Source organism: Jaculus jaculus, chromosome 11, assembly GCF_020740685.1.
Source record: "Jaculus jaculus isolate mJacJac1 chromosome 11, mJacJac1.mat.Y.cur, whole genome shotgun sequence".
Lineage (NCBI taxonomy): Eukaryota > Metazoa > Chordata > Mammalia > Rodentia > Dipodidae > Jaculus > Jaculus jaculus.
The window spans coordinates 84,707,327-84,730,794 of NC_059112.1; the positions used below are offsets into that span (position 1 = coordinate 84,707,327).

A 23,468-nucleotide genomic window follows, 5' to 3' on the forward strand; every position below is an offset into this window, starting at 1 on the left:
CTGTGTTTCTGTGTTTCTTAGGATATTTTAATGCAAGTATGTGTTGTATGTTGAGCACATTCCTTTGGCATTTCTAAATTTTATTTTTTTATTATTTATTTTGAGATAGAGAGAAAGAGGCAGAGATACAGATAGAGAGAGGGAGAGAATGGGCATGCCAGGACCTTCAGCTGTTGAAAACGAACTCCAGATCAATGTGCCTCCTTGTGCACATGTGTGACAAATTTTGCTCTGGCATCACTGTGCTTCTGGCTACATGGGACCTGGGGATTCGAACATAAGATTTTAGGCTTCGCAGGCAAGCACCTGAATTACTAAGCCATCTCTCCAGCCCTCCTTTAGCGTTTTATTTTTTAAATTTTTGTTTATTTGTTTGAAAGCAAAAGACAGACAGGGAAAGGCATGTATATAGAGAGAGTGGGTTTACCGGGGCTTCTAGCCACTGCAAACAAACTCCAGTTGTGTGCTGCCCCTTGTGCATCTGGATAACGTTGGTCCTGGGGAATTGATCCTTGAACCGGGGTCCTCAAACTTCACAGGCAAGCGCTTAACTACTAAGTCATCTTTCCAGCCCTCCTTTTATGTATTTGATCCCATTGGTTTTATATATTTATTTAAAATATACAGAAGCACTGGAGAGATGGCTTAGTGTTTAAGGCATTTGCCTGCAAAGCCTAAGGACCTCAGTTCAATTCCCCAGGATCCATGTAAGCCAGATGCACAAGATGGCATATGCATCTGGAGTTCATTTGCAATGGCTAGAGACCCTGTCATACCCATTCTCTCTCTCTCTCTCTCTCTCTCTCTGCCTCCTTCTCTCTCTCTCTCAAATTAATAAAAAATGTTTAAAATAAAAAAATATACAGAAAACACAGAGCATTCATAATAAAGATGTATGTTGTGTCTGTGTATCTCATCCAACACTATTAAAAATTGCAAATTTGTCAAACTTGCTGTAATTAATCAATGGCCTTTTAAAGACTCACAACAGGTTATCCATCTCAGGTGTCAATTAGTTAATTACTAGACTTAATTTCATTCTCTCCTTACTGAAGGTTGAAAACTTCTCTGTTATTACATATTTACATATCTATGAATAATAAATAGGATTGCTTTGCATACTCTTTTTTTAAATAACACCTTACTGAATATAGCCTTCTGCAACTTAATATTTTTAATAATTGTGAGGTATATTGTTACTAGTATTTTATGTCTCAATTCTTTAGTTTCAACACCATATGGGATTTTGATTTGTAAATATTTCATGATTCAGTTACAATTGTCTACTTACAGACACTTAGGTTGTTATGAATTTAAGGCTTATCATTTTTGTTACCAATATATAAACAAGTCCCTACCCAAATCATTGTTTCAACACCATCATGTATAATCAGCTAGACATGACTGCATTCAAATGTCAAATTAAACAGATTATAAAAAGAACAAAAGAAAACCTAACTTTCAAGAAATATAGGCATACAATTTGAAATCATTTTTCCCAGGGCTGGGGAGATGGCTTAGTAGTTCAATGTACTCACTTGCAAAGCCTGATGGCCTGGATTTTATTCCCCCGGGCATAAAACATTGTGTTCCTCTGGAGATAACTTGCAGTGACAGGAGGCCCTGGTGTGCCCATTCCTCTCTTTTTCTTTCAAATAAAAAAATAAAAATATTTAAAAAAATCATTTCTGTAAAACTTTTATCTACTAGACTCTAAAGGAATCTAAAATATATGCCACACTTTTGTCATGTAATTTTAACTATATTAATATAGAATTTTTTGTGATCATTGTGAGTTAAGGACTGAGGTTGGAAGTGGTCATTTTGTTGGCCTTTAGATAGTCATGGGCTCTCCATCTGCTGTTGATTGGATGAGAGACCTTGGCCAGCATATTTAACTTCTTTGAGCTGCAGTCGCTCATGAGCTAGAAGGATAACTGTTGAATCTGATTCATAAGATTCCTGTAAATAACATGAACATGCATTAAAACTAAGAATTTTGCATACACTTAGGAAGCATCAATAAGTATGGATTAAAAACTCTGCAACAGACTTGAAACACATTATGTTTAGGCATATATCTTTTAAGTTTTTAGTAATATTTTGTATTAAATATTTAGTATTTTAGTAATTATTTCAGTATGTTTTCAACTGGAATGACTGTTATTACTATAATAATATTTCCTGGAAAAAAAATCTTTTATGGTCAATTTCCAGTATGTACACACACATGCACACACATGACATGGGGTGTTTTTGGAACCTCAGAAGCTAGTCGTTGAAATTTGAAAATCCACTATACTATACAGAATTCTAATACTTCCCAAGTTCTGTTAAAACAGCACATCATGGAAACTAAGTATTATTTTTGTCTTATACATAGTTAAGGATTTGTGAATATAAAAGGAGTGTGACATTATGGATTGTGTGAAAATCACTGTTTTTAAAATTTAGGCTGGATTAAAACTAGCACTGGAGGCTTCCCAGGCCTCCACACAAGTTCTGTGTTGTAAGTAGGTAAACAAAACCTTTTGAACTCCAAAAGGTAAACAGGAAATACTCAGTGCTGAGGAGACCTGTCCTGTCTGCAGGAGCTTGAGCACAATGTAGGTTTTACAGAGTAAGAGTTGTAAATCTTCCATCAGCTCTGGACTCCTGGGGCATGGGGAGGAAGAGTCTGAGCTTATCTTTTGTATGTTAATGTGCTTTCACAGCAATAGCTGGAGAATTAACACAAGCTGAAGTACTCTGGAAGAAAGACATTGATCTTCTTATTTCTTCCTGTGATGGATTGTTCAGAGCTAAAGGAACACCAGGCCAGAATGAAATCTCCTGCTGGCCTATATAGTTTTCACAATCTTTTCTTCTTTGTAGTAACAGCAAGTCAGGGCACTGTCACTTTGCTACTGGCACTTCTGGGGATCTTTCTGTGACATGGCAGGATAGGATCATTGATAATACACATTAATATTATTATTTTCTAAGCAAGCACATTAAAAGGTGTCTCAGATAAGAAAAGACACTTTTATTGTTGTATGAGTTGTATGCCATTTGACAGTGTGTGGCAGCTTACCCTACGAATCACATTGCATTCCATGTTAGAGCTTGTTCTCATTCACTGTAAGTTGCAGCAAGTAAACAGTGTTATATGTTTGATTAGTTTTAATATGCAAGATACCTTGATTGGGTATGATTGTTCTTTTAAATTACCATACTCCCCCCCCCTTTTTGTTTTCTTCCTTTGATCTCTGACAGAGAGAACATAATTTGTAATTTAAAATATATTGACTTTGACTCAGAATTTCATTTACACATTGAAGATTTATTGTAAACTCAAACATATAGATAGATGGTTAAATAACTGGTCTGCAAAAGATGATGCCAATTTCTTTCACTCTTTCAAAATGTCTCTTGCTATATTCTCTGCTAAAATCTTGTGTTTTAAATTTCATGTAGGATATCTGTATCCAATATTTTCTGATAACTTTTAATAGCTAGCAAGGAAATCAACATTATGAGGTAATGGTACTAAAATAACCAGAGCTGAATTCACATGAGTTTTTTTTCTTCTGGTGTTATCTCTGATTTCTTTGTAGCAGGGGATTGGGAGCTGCATTTATTTGTTTTGCAATCCGTACAATATTCTGACATAGTTAAATTCCATTAATATACCACAAATGGTTTAAAGGATTTCTTCAATCAGATTCTATTTATGAGTACCTTTGTTAATTCGGTAGTTACTTGAAATTATTGGACCATCAATAATGATGAAATTTCATATAACCTGCAGCATTTTAAAAGCACCTTAACCATGAAATGCTCCTAAACTGTATATTTTGCCAAGGCCTACATCTACTTATATAAACATAAAGTCAGCAGGCAAGTTTTTAATAACCTAATAATAAGCTATTTCATCCATCACTTCACCTCGAACTATAATTTTCCCATGGTAGTATTCAACTTATTTTATTTTAGCCCCTAATAATGTATTTTTAAGAAATTTATTTATTTATTTGAGAGAGAGGGGGGGAGAGAGAGAGAGAGAAAGAATGGGTGTGCCTGGACCTCTAGCCACTGCAAATGATCTCCAGATGCTTGTGCCACCTTTTGCATCTGGCTTACATGGATACTGAGGAATTGATCCTGGGTCCTTGGCTTTGTAGGCAAGTACCTTAACTGCTAATCCATCTCTCCAGCCTGACTAATGTAATTTCTATAGCTTGTAAAATATCCAGTTATCACTCTGTCTATGTGAGCTTGTTCTTACTAATGATTTATTTCCATTTTCTCTAGGATATAGACCTGAAGCTAACTGGATTTGATTTTTAAGAAGGACATCCACAGTCAATGGCCACTCTCACCACATCGCTACTATGGAAAACAAGATGGTCAATAGGATATGGCCTGATAAATAGTGATGATTGAAGATGCAGTTTCAGCGCATGTGAAATCAATGGGAAATACTTTCTGCATGAACAGTGTGCTGAGCTTTTCTTGACAAGTTTCTCTTCTGAGAAATCTAAAGCATATTTCACTATCATTCAATTTTTTTCTTGAGTGGATATAAATAGATTTGCCTCACTGAACCAGACAAGTGGACAACTGATGTGGGATCATGGCACTGCTCAGATGCATGTGGATGAATTATGCTTGGAGAGCCATGATGGCATGCTTGGTACACAGGGGATGGGGTTCCTCATTGACTCTGTGCTTGTTGGGGATTTTGCTTCAGACTGTCCATGTGCTCTCTCAAAAATTGGATGATGTAGACCCACTGGTGACTACTAACTTTGGCAAGATCAGAGGGATTAAGAAAGAACTCAATAATGAAATTTTGGGGCCTGTTATTCAGTTTCTTGGAGTCCCGTATGCAGCCCCACCAACAGGGGAACACCGCTTTCAGCCTCCAGAACCACCATCTCCCTGGTCTGATATCAGGAACGCCACTCAATTTGCTCCTGTGTGTCCCCAGAATATCATTGATGGCAGATTGCCAGAAGTCATGCTTCCTGTGTGGTTTACTAATAACTTGGATGTGGTTTCATCATATGTACAAGACCAGAGTGAAGACTGCCTTTATTTAAACATATATGTCCCAACTGAGGATGGTGAGTTCATTAAAGAAGAAACAGGGAGATGTATTTATATATATACATACATCATATATATTTTATTCTAAGTTCTAACAATATTAATTCATATGTACTAGCAGTATGCATGGCTTTTCCTGTTGGCATGTAGACATACTTTACATGCTTGCATGCCGCTTTTTGTTTATGTGTGTTAGTGTATCTCTTCTTATATTTTTTTCTGTGCCTACTCATTTTTTTTCCTTCCACAGCACGTATATTTAGGTAGAAATGGGCTCCTAGTTTCCATTTCCTACCAAATGACTTCTGAGAAGATGCATCAACATGTTCTCATTGCATGTGCAGGCTCAACAAATTGGGGAATCTTTAACACTCAGTAAATGCAAGAGTGTCTTAAGATAGATAGTGGTATTGCATGTTCCGGCGGTCTGTGATGGAGCGCCATGTTATTTTCTAGTCTTCTATTCATTTTTCAGTAAAAAGAATATCCAAGGAATGTGCCAGAAAACCCGGCAAGAAAATATGTAGAAAAGGAGGTATGTATAAAAGTGACAATGAAAACAATGGGCTCAAAAGCTTATAGAGGAAAAACAAGAAACTCTCCCTAAGGGTGACTTGCTGATCCTGGGAAGTGAGTGTTAGGTGATACCTGGACATCTGCTGAAGTTTGCTGCAGATTGGAAGAAGGGTCAGGAGAACACTAGCTCTGTAGGTAACAGACAAAACCTCATTAGTGGTACCTTGTATTCTCTTACTGGTAGCATCTTCCAAAGCTGACTGTCTGCCTGAATTTGGCTCTTAGAGTAAAAGATACTTAGGTTGTTATGTTGGCTATAAGGAACCCAAGCAACGTTGTCTCATGTCTCACTAGCTGGTCAGTGTTGACCTCTGGACTTCCTGAACAGATGTGTGTATTCTACTTCGGATGAGGTGTGCATGCACAAACCTCACTTTATGTTGGCTTATTCTGAGCTCCTCCCAAACACCTTAGGTGTTTTCTCATTGAAACAGTATATTTTCCATAATTATTGAGCAGTTACCATTATTATGTAATGGTATTTCTTCCCATGAAGGCCTTTTCATGTTCAGTTACTCCTCCTGATGAGAATGAGGTTTTTATTCCTTATACTAAATATTTACAGTCTTAAAGTGACTTTAACATTTTTGTATTTATGTTAAACAATTTAAAACATGGGGAAGAGCATGATTCAGAAGCTACAATTAAATCAACCTTCAAATCATCCTCTAGCCAGATTGAGCAAATGTAGACTCTGACAGCTGCAAGCTTGCATTTGAGTACAGCTTGTCCACACTCCATTTTATGTAACATTCAGTAAATCACTCAAAGGAGAGTGTGATTTTCTATGGCAGTAAATTTTCTAAGTGTTATTTTGACCTTATTCATAACTTTGTAGAATTTCCAATCTTCCTACAGAAGTCATATTAATATTCTAGTATGCACACTCCATTTCTCTATGCACTTCTAATCTTCTGGCTAGGCCAAGTCAGCTTTCATTATAGCTTCTTTGTGGGGAAGGGAGTGTCTAAACTGTTCTGTTTTATGGGATTACATTATATGGAAGGCACCACATATAACAACATTCTCAACTATGGATCAGAAGTATTTGCATTTAGTGGACTCTTTTTTTTTTTGCTCTTATTTCATTGGTAATGGGTAAAATGGAACTCAACTTTTGTTTTTTAAATTACTGACATAGTTTTGATTAAAGGCTAAAGGCACACTATACTTAAGATGGAGACAGCAGGGTGGTTTAAACAACTTTTAAAAAAGTCTCTTGTTTTTCTCAAATGAGAATAACTGCAGTAATTTAAATGCCTTCACCTAATGCACAATGCTCTTATTATGCAACTTATCAAGCATGTGTAATTAGCTAAGTGACTTTTGCCTCCTATCACAAAACTGTGGATTCACAAAGTCATAAATAAAGATGCTATTGAAGAATGCATAAATAGAGCATAATGTATAAAATTGTGTGTGATTAGGGAAAAGAGGAGGGCGCCAAAAGGTAAAATACTAAGTTAGAAAGTGACCTTTCTTCTCATGCAGAGTTAGAAATAAAAGGGCTTATTAGACATTTATTTTTTATGATTCTTTGCCTTGTAGGTTCTGCTTTCTCTGTAGTGAATTTGGTCAAGAGTTATATACTCTGGCCATCTTTGTACAAATTTATAGAGTGGGACAACATGTACAGATGGTCACTGGACTATATAGTATTTAAAAATATCATGCTGGTAAACACTATTTATAGTTATTTAGTTTTGAAACAACATATCCTATTATTATTATTATTATTCTCATTATTATTGAAGCTCTGTTCCTTATTATGTTTGTATATTATCCCCAAATTTGAAGAATGAATAATTTAATTATAATTTTAATACAAATAGTTATTTAAACAAATAAAAGCTAAAGTTTGGGAATGGTTATTGTTTCAAGTCAGAGAAAAATTCCCCAAACTCTTAACTTCATTTTTCTTCTCTATGAAGATATGTCTATTTTGGTGTGGGTTTAGTAGCTCATACGTTTTTCTTTCTTTTTAAATTTTTTCTTTATTTGAGAGAGAGAGAGAAATAGGCAAGGAGGGAGGGAGGGAGGGAGAGAGAGAGAGAGAGAGAGAGAGAGAGAGAAAATGGGCATGCCAGGGCCTCCAGCTGCTGTAAACGAACTCTAGATGTGTGCTCCCCTTGTGCATCTGGCTTATGTAGGTCCTGGGGAATTGAATCTGGGTCCATTGGCTTTGTTGGCAAGCACCTTAACCACTAAGCAATTTCTATAGCTCCCACTTTCTTTCCTTCCTTCCTTCCTTCCTTCCTTCCTTCCTTCCTTCCTTCCTTCCTTCCTTCCTTCCTCTTTCTATCCTTCCTTCCTTCTTTCCTTCCTTCTTTCTCTCTCTCTTTCTTTCTTAATATTTCTTTAAGTAGTGCATACTTTTAATCTTAGCATGTGGGAGGACAATTAGAAGTTCAAGGTTAACCTTGGTTAAATAATGAATTTAAGACTAACCTGGGCTTTAAGGATCTTGTCTCAAAAAATAAATAAATAAATAAAGGAAGGAAGGAAGAAAGAAAGGAAGGAAGGAAGGAAGGGAAAAGAGAAATACACTTTATCTTGTTTCAAAAATTATTTGTTATTTATATCTATTCATGCATAGACTAATATAATCTGCATATGGATCAGGAATTTTTCAGCAGAATTCCATAGGCTTTAAAATGGTGTTTCAAAACCATGAGAATAATTGAACTGACCCTTGTCCAGATGCTAATAAAATTTTAGCTTATCATTATTTACCTTTTCCTATTAAATGTATGCAGTCACTTGTAGAGGCAGATGGGCTCTGTTCCTATGCCAAACACACTATAGTCTGTGCCCACAGTAATCCCTGGGAGCTATTTCTTAACTGCCAATTATAAACCATGTAGTATTCAAGAGAGTCAGCAATGGGTGAGGCAGATGAGGATTCTTCTTCTCCTTGAAAACTACATTCATATCATTTTGCAAAGAACATTTCTGCACATTGATCTGTACAAAAGGTAAAAATATTTCCTTCCATCTTAGAACTGCCATGTCATAATTTTTAAACAGACATTTTATAAAGATTTCCTGTGCACTTGCATTCTCAAAACACATTTTTAACCAATAGGCTGCATCTTGTTTTAAAACAGGCCCCAGTTGCATATTTTAACCTATCTCTATATGTTTCCCATGATAGTGCTATCCATATGTCAATTAAGTTCTAGATATTTGTTCAGGGGTTTATCTTTTCATAATTGAAAATAAGACAGAATGCTTAAAATGAGATGACTATCAACACTTGGACAAATATATAATATGATAGAAGAAAAGCTATGGACATAGAGAACATTTGCTTTCATATATTAAGTGTTTCACATAACTTACCACTTTATTCAACATAACAATTTTATGAGAAAAATATATTATAAAATATAAGTAGGCTTTGAGTATTTTGTTCTTGGATCCAGTTTCTACTCTTAGTAAGGACAGAGACATGTGGTCTAAATTCTTACCCAAATTATGTAGGTTTCCATCATGTTACATATCCCTATATGAGATCCTATAGCAGATCCATGAATCTCTCAATTCTTTCTCTCCTTCACTTCCCTTTCCTTCACTTTTAATTCTTTATATCCTCTCTCTTTCCCTACTTTTCCATCCTGTTATTCACTCTCTCTCTCACTCTCTCCCTCTTTTTCTCCTTCCCTCTATCCCTATATTCAAGATTGCCTTCAGTTCTTTTGTTTCTACATATTGATACATTTCCAGACAGATTCAAACATATTTTCTTACTATCCGAGTGATGGTCCCAGCATGCTCCTGCTGGCTCTGTAAAGTGGTAGCTTTCACTTGCTTATGTTTCCCTCTGTTCCTCCAGGTTGCTGCCTTTGGGGCTTGTTAACAAATAGTGAGGTGGTCAAATATTAGGCAGTAAACATAAGAAGGAGGAACAAGGGACCAAAAGAATACACAAACAGATTGATTGACTCCTACATACTTAATGGCTGTGTGGGTTTGTTTTCCTCCAACTATTTATTACGTGTATAGTCCTTCTGAGATGGGTACAGAAGTCATTTTCATCTTCAGAGTTATGAGATTTTACTAGCCCACTTTTTCATTTACTCTAATTTTACTGCACAACCAGTTTTATAGAGAGCTCTGGTGCAGTTCCTTACTGCTTGATTATGTTCCTGATTTCCAAAAGTATTTGGACTACTGTGCTTAGCAGTCTTCACTTCAGGTGCTCTTGAATTCATTCAGGTATGTTTTGAGCTGGGCTGGAAAGATGATGTCTCAATGATTGAGGCTCTTGCTTGCAAAGCCAAAGGACCCAGTTTTGATTCCCTAGTAACCATGTAAAGCCAGATCTACAAGGTGGTACATGGTTATAGAGTTCTTTTTCAGGGGCTAGAGGCCCTGCTGCACCTATTCTCTCTCTCTCTCTCTCTCTCTCTCTCTCTCTCTCTCTGTCTCCCCCTCTCTTCCAATTTGCCTCTCTCTCTCTCTCAAATAAATAACTAAAATACTTTTAGAAAGAGTGTTTTGAGTAAATTTAGGGTTTATTTGGTTGTTTAACATGGTGGCTGATTTCTCCATATATATATATATATCATGTCTCTTACCATAGTTGTTGTGTTCTGGATTTAAAACAAAACAAAACATAATTCCAGAATGTTCTTTTTTGGACTCATATAGTTATAATTCATTTTAAAGTACATTTATTGATTGTGGAGCCTGTAGAAATTATTGTACTAAGCACAATGGATGCATTGGTAAACAGAAACAAAAAACAGTTCTTTCATTCCTAAAGGTCATGACAGAATATGTGAAGGAAAATTATAAAATGGAAATGCCACAAATAAATCAGAATGTGTGAGGAGGGAAACAGTAACAGAATGTGGAGAATGAAGACTGTGGCTGTGACAAGTATTGGTAGAAGTGATCCTTATTTGAGCAAAGACCTAAAGTAGAAGAGGCAGATACCAGGGAAAGAGCTTAAAGAAGAGCTGCAGCATTAAAACATTAAGATGCAGATGTATCTTGCAAATTTAAGAATACAGTTAAGAGAATAGTATATGAGATTCAGAATGTCTGGACATTATTAGAAACTGACACAATAGGACTGGGGAGATGGTTTCATCTGTAAATTGTTTGCTGCACCAGCAGGAGGACCTGAATTTGGATCTTCAGCACCCATGTAAAACTGGGCATAGTGGCTGCAATTTCAACACTGGGAAGGTGGAAGCAGGCAGATTCCTAAGGCTTACAGGATAACTACCCTCACTCACTCAGTTAATGAGCAATAGGTTTAGTAAAAGAACCTGTTTTAAAAAAGGAGGAAACCTCATATCAGACTCTGCCTCTGGCCTCCAAATACATACACATACATGTGCATGAACATTTTCCACATACAACGTCCTCCCACATATATATGAATGCACATAGACGCACACACATACTCACTAAGGGAGCATATGGACATGGGTGCAATGTAAAAGCAATAGTGGAATCCATCTTCTGACTTTTAAAAAAATATTTAAGTGATATGTAATAGTGAAGGGCATGCAAAGAGAATTAATATTCTTCTATACTAGTTTAGGAAGAAGGCATTCAAAGAAAACAACCAAAACAGTTTGAAAGTGTACATTTGGAATGCCAGCTAAAATAGACAATGAAATTTGGACAAATTTATGAGAAGAAAAGTTGCCCCACACTCAAACGATTACATCCTCTGGTTCAGTTGCTGTTGGAAGATGAGTGGAAAACGACATCAAATCCAATTTGAATTAGTAGCTGTGGGTGAAATTTTCTGAAAGCTGAACAGCTTAAGCCTGAACTCTACAGTGAAGTAGATCTACAGGGCTGTAAAGTTTTTAAAAGAAAAGCATCAATTGTCCCATCGTTTACTGACAGGTAGAGAGTGTTTCCTGAAGCAGATGATTAAAAGACCATTATAAGTGTCCAACTCAATTTCTCCAGAGAATAAATACTTTATTTTCCACATAGAAACTGGGATTGAAGTTAAAAACACATAAGACTTATGCCACCCACAAAAAGAGTTATGCTATAAAATAAAACCCTCGTGGAAATGGCTCTCCTTTTGCCTGTTCTGGACATCGTGTTTCCCTTACATGCTGCTTTCTCGTAGACAGTGAACTGTGAGCTTTTTAATCACGATGAAAACTTGGCTGTAAGTCATTCTATATTATTTACTATGACTATTCCACACCTTTTTCCTACCTGGTACATGCTGAAGTCATTTAGGACATGGCTAACTTCATGATAACCACTGAAACTCATCCTGGGTTTGTTCAAGAATCTCAAGCTCCAAACTATCTGTGGAAACATGATTCTTAATCACATGTCTTTTGGCATTTAATTTAATTTATTTTTAATTAATACATAAATCACTTAATAAAAATTACATGTTAATGGGGCATTATATTCAGTTCTGATGTTTTTACATTACGGCATGTTTAAATCAAGTTGAACACATGTTTCATGAAACATTAATCACTTATTTGTGATGAAAACATTCTGATTCCTTTCTTCTCACTTTTTTGAAATACACAGGCATTATTCTTATCTGTACTCACTATACTTTGCAGCATCTCAAAAGAACTTTTCCTCTCCAACTGTAACTTGCTGCACCTTAATCTGACTTTCCCCAGTTTTATTTCCCTTCTATTTCCCCTGACCTCTTGAGACCACCATTGTAATGTCCACTTCTCTGAGGTCAACTCTTCATAAGGCACACAGGAGTGAGATGTGCAGTGCTTACTGTTCTGTGTCTGCATTGTCTTCCCATCAGTTGAAAGGCACCAGGTTAGGCTTCTGTTTCCCAGGGCTGCCTCAGCACCCCCACTCTATGTTGCTTAAATCAGCATAGACTAAGTTCTTCTACAATTCTTAGGAAAGATGTACAAGATCCAGGAGTCAGTCATCTTATAGTCTCCCACAAGGCCCCTGGAAGTGTATGCATGCCTCTTCCAGCCTCTGGTGGCTAGTCATTCCTTTCTATGTGCTCACATCAACCCCTATTTCTGTGTTTGTAGTTAAATAGCTTTCTTCTCTCTGTGTCTTCACATGACATACATATAAGGATCATAATCATTAGATTGAGAAGCATCTATAATTCAGAATGGCTTCATCTTAATTACATCTGTAAAGCCCTACATGAGGGTGCCACTGAATTGGTTTGCCTGGCTTCTGTATAAACATATCATAACTGGTATGGCTTAAACAATAGAAGTTTATTTTTTCCTTTTTCTTACAGTCTTGGAAGTTATAGATGTGAGATCAAAGTGCCTGCAAGGTTTGTGCCATTCTGAGATCTGTTCTAGGTCTCTCCTCTAACACAGAGATGACTATCTTTTTCCATCACATGTCCTTCTTCTTGTACCAATTGTCCGTTCTTAATAACCAGGTGGGCAATAAAGCCTATTACCTCATTTTGAGAAATTACATGTGTTACTACCCTATTTCCAAAGAGGTCACATTCTGCAGTACCAGGTTAGAACTTTAATATATGTTTGACAATACAACTCATTTAAGTCATATACTGAGCTTCCAGATGACTCCAGTCCTTAAGGAACCTCAAGCGCAATCTTACTGTGCATGCTCCATAGCTCCACAATGACTTTAGGACCATGTTGAAATTGTGCCTAAAATACAGGCTTACAAACCAGTGCTTGGCAGGAATAAATAACTTTTTCAAGCTCACCAGATTGATAGGTATGCCCAGGTTCCCGTTCAAACCACATATTACCTGTTACCAGTCTTTACCACAATGTCTTCCCCAATGCTCACTGATTCTTCCAGCATTCCTTAGAAGTTTCTGTATTTTGTTTTTTAAAAACTTATCATCATATGACATTTCTTTCCAAGTTCTCTCTCTCTCTCTCTCTTTTATTTTTTATTTACTTATCTTTTTGGTTCTTCGAGGTAGGATTTCTGTCTAGCTCAGGCTGACCTGTAATTCACTATGTAGTCTCAGAGTGGCCTTGAACTCATGGAGATCCTCCTACCTCTGCCTCCCATGTGCTGTGATTAAAGCTGTGCGCCACCATGCTCAGTTTCCAAGCTCTCTTTTATATCCCAGTGTTTGGCTTTGTATAAACAAAATGATTCATACTTTAATTTTCATGACTTTAAAATATCTTATCCAGAGTTCCTTATGTGCAAATAAGGCCTTAAAGTTAAAATTGTGTCAAGTGAAATTGAAGTAATATTAATTTTAAATTATGTTTCATCTGCTACAATTGGATAATTGGACAAAGTTGTTTAAAATATTTTAGTTTAAAATCTGTTCCTTTGTTTATTGTAATCTTTCTTATCTAGTACCTAGGTAATGTTAACATGAGAGAATTTTAATTATAGGCAATAAATTTTACTAAGACATGTAAAATGTTACAAATCTGATTGAAAGAGTAACAAAAATAAGTCTTAACAGAACAGAAAGACTTGTAGCCCCTGAAACCATAAATATAAATTTCAAAAGTAGAAAATCTGATGAATCAATAATGGTTATGTGTCTGTTCCTTGCCTCAAGAATGAAGGCCTTCAGTCTCTTTCTTCCTTTGCTTTCAGGGGAAACTCTTCTGAAGAGTTAGAAAAAAAAATGATATAGTATCTTCTGGTCTTAGAAAGCAATGCGACAAACACCTTCTTGTTATTCTTACCAAAGATTCACATACTATTTTTCCAAACCTTTGGAGAATCCTTTTGCACAATATTTTTTCCCTAGTTCCCTCAAATTGAATGGTAAAGGAAGAGAAGGGAGGAAGAGGAGTATGACAGGTTACAATATTCTGTCATCTGCCTCAGAAAGGAGTGAATCATTTTTCCCATCATTATTTTGTGAAGACTCTTGACCCTTGCAGTTTAGCAAGAGACATTCTGAAAGGAAAACAAAACCAAAAAATAAACAAGCAAAAAAAAAAAAAAAAAAAAAAAAAAAAAACAAACAAAAAAAAACCCGTGATCTTATTGGATGTTTATTTTACTGTAGACTCAGTTTATGATTTGGTGAAATTTTTGACAATCATAAGAGGGTTTCCTGTGTTGATTATTTGCCTTTTGGGTGTCATCATCTCTAATTTGTGCTTTTAGGCAGTGCCTGACTTCCCTACCCTTGGTGCCTCCCTCTCTTAGCCAGAGCTCCATGTTACAGACAAAGAGATAGATGTGTTGAGCTTTGTTGTGTTTGAATCAAATAGCTCAGCATATTCAAGGAAGAAGACCATTGTCATGCCTTCAAAAACAATTGGATTTTATGGAACCATTTTTAATGAATAATTTCATGTTAAAATATTTTGATTACTAATCACATATATAAATGTGAATGTGTATGAACTTAGGTACAGGTATGTACGTCCTCTTCTTTTTTCTCAACAGATGTAGGTTGCCTCTGGTTACTGCTCTATTTGATTCAGAAGTTTAATACATGAACATACTGTAATTTGATTCTCCTACCGTTATTCTTTCTGTCCCCCAACTCTTATTTTACAGAGTACTATCCTTTTTCCAAGTATTTCTTCTATTTTTATGTCTCATTCCTTTCAGCCTCCTCATTCCTCTATGTTAAAATGTTAATGAGCATAATACTGTGCAGGTCTCATAGAGATAACAACATCCTCTTTGAGGTCATGAGTATATCCATTGGCTCACGTCTGGAGCACAGTTCCCTAAGCATGCCCTGTCTTCCTTTGAGGGGCAGATATCAGCTGTTATGGGTTAGAATATGCCCTATACACTTACAATAATTTGAAAGGCTGGAATTGAGAATCAGTATTGTTAATAATAAGCACAACAACTACATCCACATTTCCCAGAGGTGCCTATGTGTGTGTGTGTGTGTGTGTGTGTGTGTGTGTGTAAATTTTCATATTTGGTCCTAAATACCTGAGAGGGCAGAGAAGACAGCTTTTATGAAAGTGAGTGTTTGCACACAGTACAGCTATCAGGACAGCCTACCACTCATGAGGGGACCACTAAGGTATATGTGTTCAGGCTATGCACACCCTGACTCTCAGAGAACATGCTGACACTGCCCACCCACCTCCTTTCTCCATGCCTTCACCCTTATCTACAGCTTCCATAATTTCTTGCCTAAAACACCATACTAACCTCTGAGCTGCTCCTGTATCCACTGTTGTTTCTTTGTGGAGTTGCTTACATAGCCTAAAGGGTGATGTTGACTTTATGCTGAGAAATCAATCGTATCGCTCTTGTCTTAATTCGTTGAAGGATTTCCTGTTGCTTTTAGAATAAAGGAGAACTTCTTAACATGTCTCTCACATCTGACAAGAGTCCTCATGTCCACCTTTGTTGTCTTAGCATGTATTGCCATCTGTATTTTCCACTTTCTGGTCTTTTGGTCATTGGAATAGCCACACCTCCCTTCTACCTCAGGGCATTTGTACTTACTGTTTCTCTAGCTTTATTCTATGCCCTTTACCTCTTTTCATATCTGGCTAAGTATTGCTCAAATGCCTCCTGTCAAAAACCCTTGCTGACAACTCTAACATAATCCCTTTCCTCAGTTATTCTTTTTCATGCCCTGAGTTATGGCCATCATGTTGTTTTATCTCCATATGAAATATCTTGTTTTCTTGTGCACTTATGTATATTTTGCTTGTCTGTCCCAGAAGAACATTTCCCTTGTTTACTGCTATGTCACCAATGCACACAAGGGAGTCAAAAATATTTGCTGAGTACATAAAAAGCCTTAAGAAACAATGCACTTTGTCGGGGAGAGCTTTCATCCTCTACTAATTGTGTTCATTTGAGTAACGCTGTCCCTGCTATCATTCATCGCCAGATATAGTAAGCTCTGTAACTTTCTACTCTGCCATCACTGTTTGTTTATGGCATTGCATTTCTCACATGAAGCAAATTTCAAAGCCAATACCAAAGTCCTTAACTAAGAAATAACAGTGTTCAATAGCTCCATGTCTGACAGATAGAAGCTGGACTCGATTGCAGGGACCCTTGGGGCCCAGTGACTGCCAACAGCAGAGGCTCTTGGCTCCCAGCCTGTACCTGTTAGTGCCAGCCTTATTGCATCTGCACTGAATTTATACTTTAATGGAGGGTGCCAGCAATGTATTTGTGTAACAGAAGCAGTGTGAATGACTTTCTTGTTTCAGGCTGGATGTTCCATTTTTTCCTTCTGAAATTCTATTTGAATTTATGTTTCCTATCACCCACCTACAAAGTCCCTCCCTTGACAAATATATCTTCTCTCCTAATTATTTCTTGCTTCACCTCATTCTACCATCTAATTGTGATAGGGTTGTTTATCATGATTTCATCGAAGACATTTTATTTAAGGATATAGCAGAGGCAGGGCCTGTAAACTGTACAAGATGGCCCAAGACTTAAGCTGAAATTATTGAAGGAACTTTCTCCTAGTCTTCTTTTTTTAGTGTATATGAGTGTGTTATATACCTACATATTTGTATGTGTGTTATATGTATGAGTGCATTTGTATTGGTACACATATGTGTGCAGATGTATGGAGGCCAGAAGTCAATGTTAGATTTCTTCCTCAATTATGCTCCACCTTTTTTTTTTTTTTTTTTTTTTTTGAGACAAGGTCTCACTGAACCTAAAACTCATAAATTTGTTTAGGCTAACTGGCCAACAAGCCCCATGGAAAACCTTGTCTCTGCCTCTCTAGTGCTGGGATTGCATATGGATGTCCTGTGTCTGAATTGTACATGGTCCTGTGATCTGAACTGAGGTCCTCATGCATGCAGAGGAGACTCTTCATGGAATGACCCAACTCCACAGCCCTAAAGGGACTTCCTATATAGCATGATGTACCTCAGCCATGGCCTGTGCTAAGGCTCTCAATTCTTGCCATTTGACTCCCTCGTGGTTTATTTCAGCATGAACCTGAATCTTCACTCTGTATTGTTTTCTCAGGAAAAGTCAGAAATCACTTTACAAATAAAGCTTATTTCAAGATTTTACATTTTTTCATAATATTCTAGGCATAGTTTAAGACCATAGTGGATATGAGACCTGGCACAGAATGGGAAGCTTAGGTCACTGAAAAAATGGTGATGCCAGCAGATTTTCTAGTGGGTGGTTGGTTGAATCCTAACATGTGAGAGTGAGAAGGCAAGGGGTTATAATCCTGACCTCTCAACACTCAATATAGATTCAAGAGGCAACCTCACTATGAGATTATTGAGCAATGTACTTGGGGACACACTGCTGAGCTCATATAAGGAAAGCATTAGAAACTGGCAGGGTGGGGTCTCTGGCCAGTAATCTGTGCAGTCAAACTACCTCCTGAGCTTGGAATGGTCTGACTTAGTGAAAGAGACTTGTGATCATCTTGGAATTAATCATTTGATTTGAACAAGGATCCTAGGTTTTTAGTTTGCACTGAACCCCACAAATGATGCAGCCAATTATTTTTCTTGATTTTCCCCATATTTTCTTCTACTAAATATTGGAAGATGTTCATATAATCCTTAGAGGTAGTAAAATAGAAAATCATTTGTGCCTGGTTGATGATTATATTAAACTTTCAACTAAAACTTTATAAGTGTTTGTGATTGTACCAATATAATTCTCTTCACATTTAAAAGTAATAATGATACACAGACATGGTGTAATTTCTGTGAAATGAAAGATTTGGTCTCATCTTATTCTTACTTTATTGCATTTATTCACTCCATGATCAAACATTGATTGAGCATCTAGTCCAAAACACAGGATAGAAATAGCAAGGTGTGGTGCATGTCACCACAGAACAATCAATCAGAAGATTTTAATAATAGGTAGAATAGCTACTCCTTGCCCAGTACTTATCATGGACCATTATTGTTTTGTGATTCATATATGAATTTAATACATTCTTAAAGAAACCTATGAAATAGTCATGATTATTATATCCTGAATGTGTAGCAATGTGAAACATGAGCACGTTCAGAAAGCAAAGGAGCCAGAAGTCAAAACAGCTTCATTGACTGCTCATGGCCACGAAGTGTAACAAATGTTAGCAGTGCCAAGAGAGAAGTAAGCAAGGTTTATATGTGGTAGGATGCTGTCCCAGGGATAAAAGCCAGCTGTGTGCGGGGCAAGGGCCTATGAGAAATTCTGTTGCCATAGTAATCATGCTTGAAATGGTCTGTGAAGCAAGAGGAAGGTGCCTATCTGCTGAGCAAGAGGTTGTACAAGATGAGAGGGCTTCCCCAGGCAGCAAGCAACATGTGATCAGAGGCAGTGCAGCTCTAGGCTGGCTGGTGCCTTTGTGTATGAGTCGTTTGCAGTCTCTATGTGATACAACACTATTGAAGGATTTAAATAAAGGCTTGGCATGATCAGATGTGCGCTGTAGAAAGTTCTCTGTGGTAACTGTATAAATGATGGAATCCAAGGGTGATAATCAGGAGATAAATTAGAAATTTACTGAAACAGCATGTGTCAGAGACAATGAGGCTCTCACTCAAGGCAGTAGCCAGAGGGGAAGGAGGAAAGAAAAGTAAAAGATGAGATGTTTACTGGATGCTTGGTAGGGTTTGAGGACTGACTGGTTGCTATGGAGGAAGGAGGGAGGATATATCCTCAGAGGACCCCAGAATTCCTTACCACACTGTCCTTCTCACTGCACATTCCTTCTGACTGCTGTCCTTGCTTTCCATAAGGAGCCATGTGTCCTGTGGCAGAATCAGAAAGAAAAGCAGGGCAGGGACTAAATTAGAATAAGAAAAAAAAAATAGAACTAGAGAGTTGGTTCAGTAGTTAAGTCACTTGCCTGGAAAACCTAGTAACCTGAGTTCAGTTCCCCAGTACTCAAATAAATCCAGATGTCCAAAGTGGCACATACATCTGGAGTTTGTTTGCAGTGGCTAGAGGCCCTGATGTGGCCATTCTCTGTTTCTGCCTAGCCTCTACAATAAATAAACAAATAAATAAGTAAATACTAAAAATATTTTTAAAAATAAAAAAAAATAAACTGGAGAAGGTGCTGGTTTTGATACACAGCACTATAATACATAGATAAATGGACAGGTAGATGATAGATAGCTAGATTATTGACTGATAAATAATAAAAGGAAGAAAAAGAAGGATGTTAGCAGTGGTGTATCAAAAGGGCAAAAGACTTCAGTAAACAAAAGAAGGGCACAGGTGAATACCAAACAAAACTTCAATGTGGCATATATTGGGTATAATGTGAATTTCAGAAAATAACTGTCACATAAAATACATTTATCTCATTGATTATTTTTGGAACTAGATCTTGGGATAGATAAGTGTGATGATCAGGACAGAGGCCTGTCAGGGGAGAGTAACAGGAAGATCAGAAAGACTCATTAACCTACCTTTGATTGGACAAGATTAAAGTTGAGGTGAAAGACATAGACAGCAAGCCTCAAGTCATAAAGTGGAAAGAAAGCAGACTCCCTGAAGCAAGTGTAAACCAGCAAAAGGAAGCAGCAGGAGGATAGTTTATGTATCAGTGATGACACAAGTGAACATGACTGTTCAGAGTGCCAGGAGCTCATAGACTATCTGTTGATTGGATTTAACCTGCAGTTTTGGAAACACTTATGTCTGGCAGACTTCTTGCTATGTGCTAAATCACACAATCAGGCTCTGCAAAGAAGTTCCATACATGGGTAAACTGGGACTTCTCTCAGGGACTTAAAATATAATTTAAACATAATCGACCATCCCATATGCATTTTGTAATACTAGAGAAATATTTGGTGAGGGAAATGATACAGATTACAGATTCAATAAAAAAAATAAAGGGCTCAATAGAATGGGGTAAGTTAAGTTAGAGAGTATTTTTAAACAAATAATATTCAACTTTGAAGGGTAGGTAGAATTTTAAAAATATTTATTTATTTATGAGAGAGGAGAGAGAGAGAGGAGAGACACAGAGAGAGACAGAGATAGAGGGAGAGAATGACCCATGGCCTGGTGCTGCTTTGAACAACCTGTGGATGCATGCATCATTTTTGTGCATCTGACTTTATGTGTGTGCTGTGGAATTGAACCCAGGCCATCTCTCCAGCCCCATAGGTAGAGTTTTAATAATAAGAGATGTGGAGCTTTAGTGTGTCAAAGCGACAGCTTTCCAGTAGGTAGATTTTGAAAACAGGGAGAGTTCAGTTGGGTACATCACAGGCATTAAGGTGCTGTAATGTAGTATTGGCAGCACCAGTATTTCAAAAGACTTAGAAATTCAAGACGAAGAATGTATTGCTTATGTATTGATGGATTTGGGGAAAATAGGTTATTTTATTTTGGCAAAACCTATGGTTTCAGCAGAGGGTATGTAGGAAATGGAAAAGGGAGAGACAAAAGGAGGGAAGACTGCATAGGAAGTGACGAAAACTGACAGAGGAAATGAAAATATGGCGAAATTGAAAGATCATTTGAAGCAGAAATTAGCAGAACTGCAAAATGGTTGGGTAAGTTCATGGCACTGAGCAAGGAGGCTTTGGCAAAGATGACAGCAGGCTGGGTAGGAGGGTAAGGAAGAAAATGATTCTACAGTCTGACATTTCCTACCAACTCCAGTGAGAGAAGAGATTAGAAAATTCAGCGAAATTCATTATGTAAATTAATTTGCTAGCCTAAAATGATATTATAAAGCAAAAAACAAAGTACTTATGGTTTTTTGTGTATTCTAATGAAACTTTAAACTCATCCATGAACAGAATTGCTGGAGAATTCCCACATTTTCCTATTAACAAAGAAGGAGGGGGAAAAATGATGAATTTTTCCATACAGAGCTTTCTGTATTCCTGTCATTTCTGAACTGTGTATAGTTTTAGATTTCCAAAAGATAAATGAGTAGAAAGCATCATACTTCTCTGTAAAAAGGCCACCCTCTGCTGGAAGCTATATGTGCATAACTCCCAGTGACAAGCCAAGACTGAGGGGCACATGCAAAGCCAATTGCATAGACTCAGCTTTTTAGCTGTTCCGATTCACTGTGTGCTTATTTTCATAGAAGTAGAATGGGTGCACAGAAGAGGAGAATGAAAAAACAAGTCTTCTTAAGAGAAGTACTAGTGGGCCTGGCAAGGCTTCTCCTTGAAAACTCATCCATGTAGACTGTGAGAAATCATACAAACCTAAAAGAAAGGCTATGAACACAGAGTGTGGTATATGGAGAACATTGTCTAAAACAATGGTTAGGATATGTGTAGAGATCCAAACAAAAGGAAGCTCGAATTTTCTTTTTACGCTGACTTTCTGGAAGCAGGAGGGGGAGAAGGAGGAAGAGAAGAAAGATGTCGAAGAAGAGTAGGAGGAGGGGAAGAAAGAATATGAGGAAGAGAAGGAAGAAAGTAGTCTTAGGGAAACATAAAGGTGAAAAGTCCAACACACTTTTATATCTTAAGAAAATAAATTACTATTCATATGTGCCAGGCAGTCATGTTGGTGGCAGATATGGTGGGGGATATGGTTTGACTTTTCCATGTGTTTTAAAATGTGCAGTCACATCCCATCTATCGCAAGTAGCATTTTTAGCATTTTTAAGAATCATTATTAAGCACCCACTGATACAAGACATTGACAATTTTCATAAAATGACTCAACTAGGATTACTATACAGTGCTTTGTTACTTCTCAAAAAAATTGAAAGGATCAGGATTGGAGAGATGGCTTAGCAGTTAAGCGCTTGCCTGTGAAGCCTAAGGACCCTGGTGCAATGCTCAGTTCCCTAGGACCCACCTTAGCCAGACGCACAAGGGGGCGCATGTGTCTGGAGTTTGTTTGCAGAGGCTGGAGGCCCTGGTGTGTCCATCCTCCCCCCCCCACTCTCTCTCTCTGTCTGTTGCTCTCAGATAAATAAAAATAAACAACAAGGGCTGGAGAGATGGCTTAGCGGTTAAGCGCTTGCCTGTGAAGTCTAAGGACCCCGGTTCGAGGCTCGGTTCCCCAGGTCCCACGTTAGCCAGATGCACAAGGGGGCGCACGCGTCTGGAGTTCGTTTGCAGAGGCTGGAAGCCCTGGCACGCCCATTCTCTCTCTCTCCCTCTATCTGTCTTTCTCTCTGTGTCTGTCGCTCTCAAATAAATAAAAAAAAAAATAAACAACAAGAAAATTTTAAAAAATGGAAAAGATCAAAGTTAATAACTGATTTAATTAGTAAGTACAAGAAGTTGCCATATTCCCTGCCCGATAAGAGATGCAGGACTTTGGGAAGCCACATGCTGCTTTCCAGATCATCAATGAGCTTCTTCAGTGCAGTAAATGCAGTGAAAGCGTTAACAGAATGTTATTCTACACGCACTTCATTTCCCAGAGGGCAGTGAGGCCCAGAGAACGTCACTTGCATAATTATGATGATGCCTCAAAGACCCCAACCCCAGTGATAGTGCCCTCCTTCAGTATCATCACACTGCACAGTGACATCTAGTATTCATTCCCCTTGGCCTGACACTTTAGGCCATGTATATGAAGGTGAATGTATTTTGGATGAGGTTACAGGGAATGACCAGAGAATTCCTGGAGTTAAGATGATCTTGGATAATACAGATTTAGAAGAGAGGTGTGAAAGAAGTGAATAATAAGACAGAAGAAGCGAATGAGCAAATTGAAGCTTTGAGGTGGGAGAGGGAAAGGTTTGTCACCATGCTGTGGTTAGAGTCAGGCTGGGGAACAGACAATGAGTATCTAGAAAGGAATGATTGATTGTAGCATGTCGTGGAGGGTTTAGAATGCCAGTGTGGGCATTTTCCATGTCGCCAGATGTTTCCGCATGATTAAAACTGGTTCAAGAAGATTAATTTGGAAGTCATTTTTAGCTAGATTGATGTTGTGTGGGGCTGGGACCTGGAAAAGATAAGTTTTCTGTAATT

General features: G+C 37.5%; 1 protein-coding gene across 7 annotated transcripts in view; it reads left to right on the forward strand.

Moving 5' to 3' along the window:
• The window catches only part of Nlgn1 (neuroligin 1), a 917,175-nt gene that overhangs the window by 199,061 nt on the left and 694,646 nt on the right, over positions 1–23,468 (forward strand). For 5 of the 7 annotated variants that reach the window (XM_045130106.1, XM_045130101.1, XM_045130104.1 and 2 more), the window contains 2 exons: positions 4,294–5,108; positions 5,567–5,626. In XM_045130106.1, coding sequence (XP_044986041.1) covers positions 4,616–5,108; positions 5,567–5,626 — 553 coding nt within the window. In that variant the 5' untranslated portion in view covers positions 4,294–4,615. The remainder of the gene's footprint in view (positions 1–4,293; positions 5,109–5,566; positions 5,627–23,468) is intronic. The other 2 variants (XM_045130108.1, XM_045130109.1) reach the window with 1 other exon arrangement.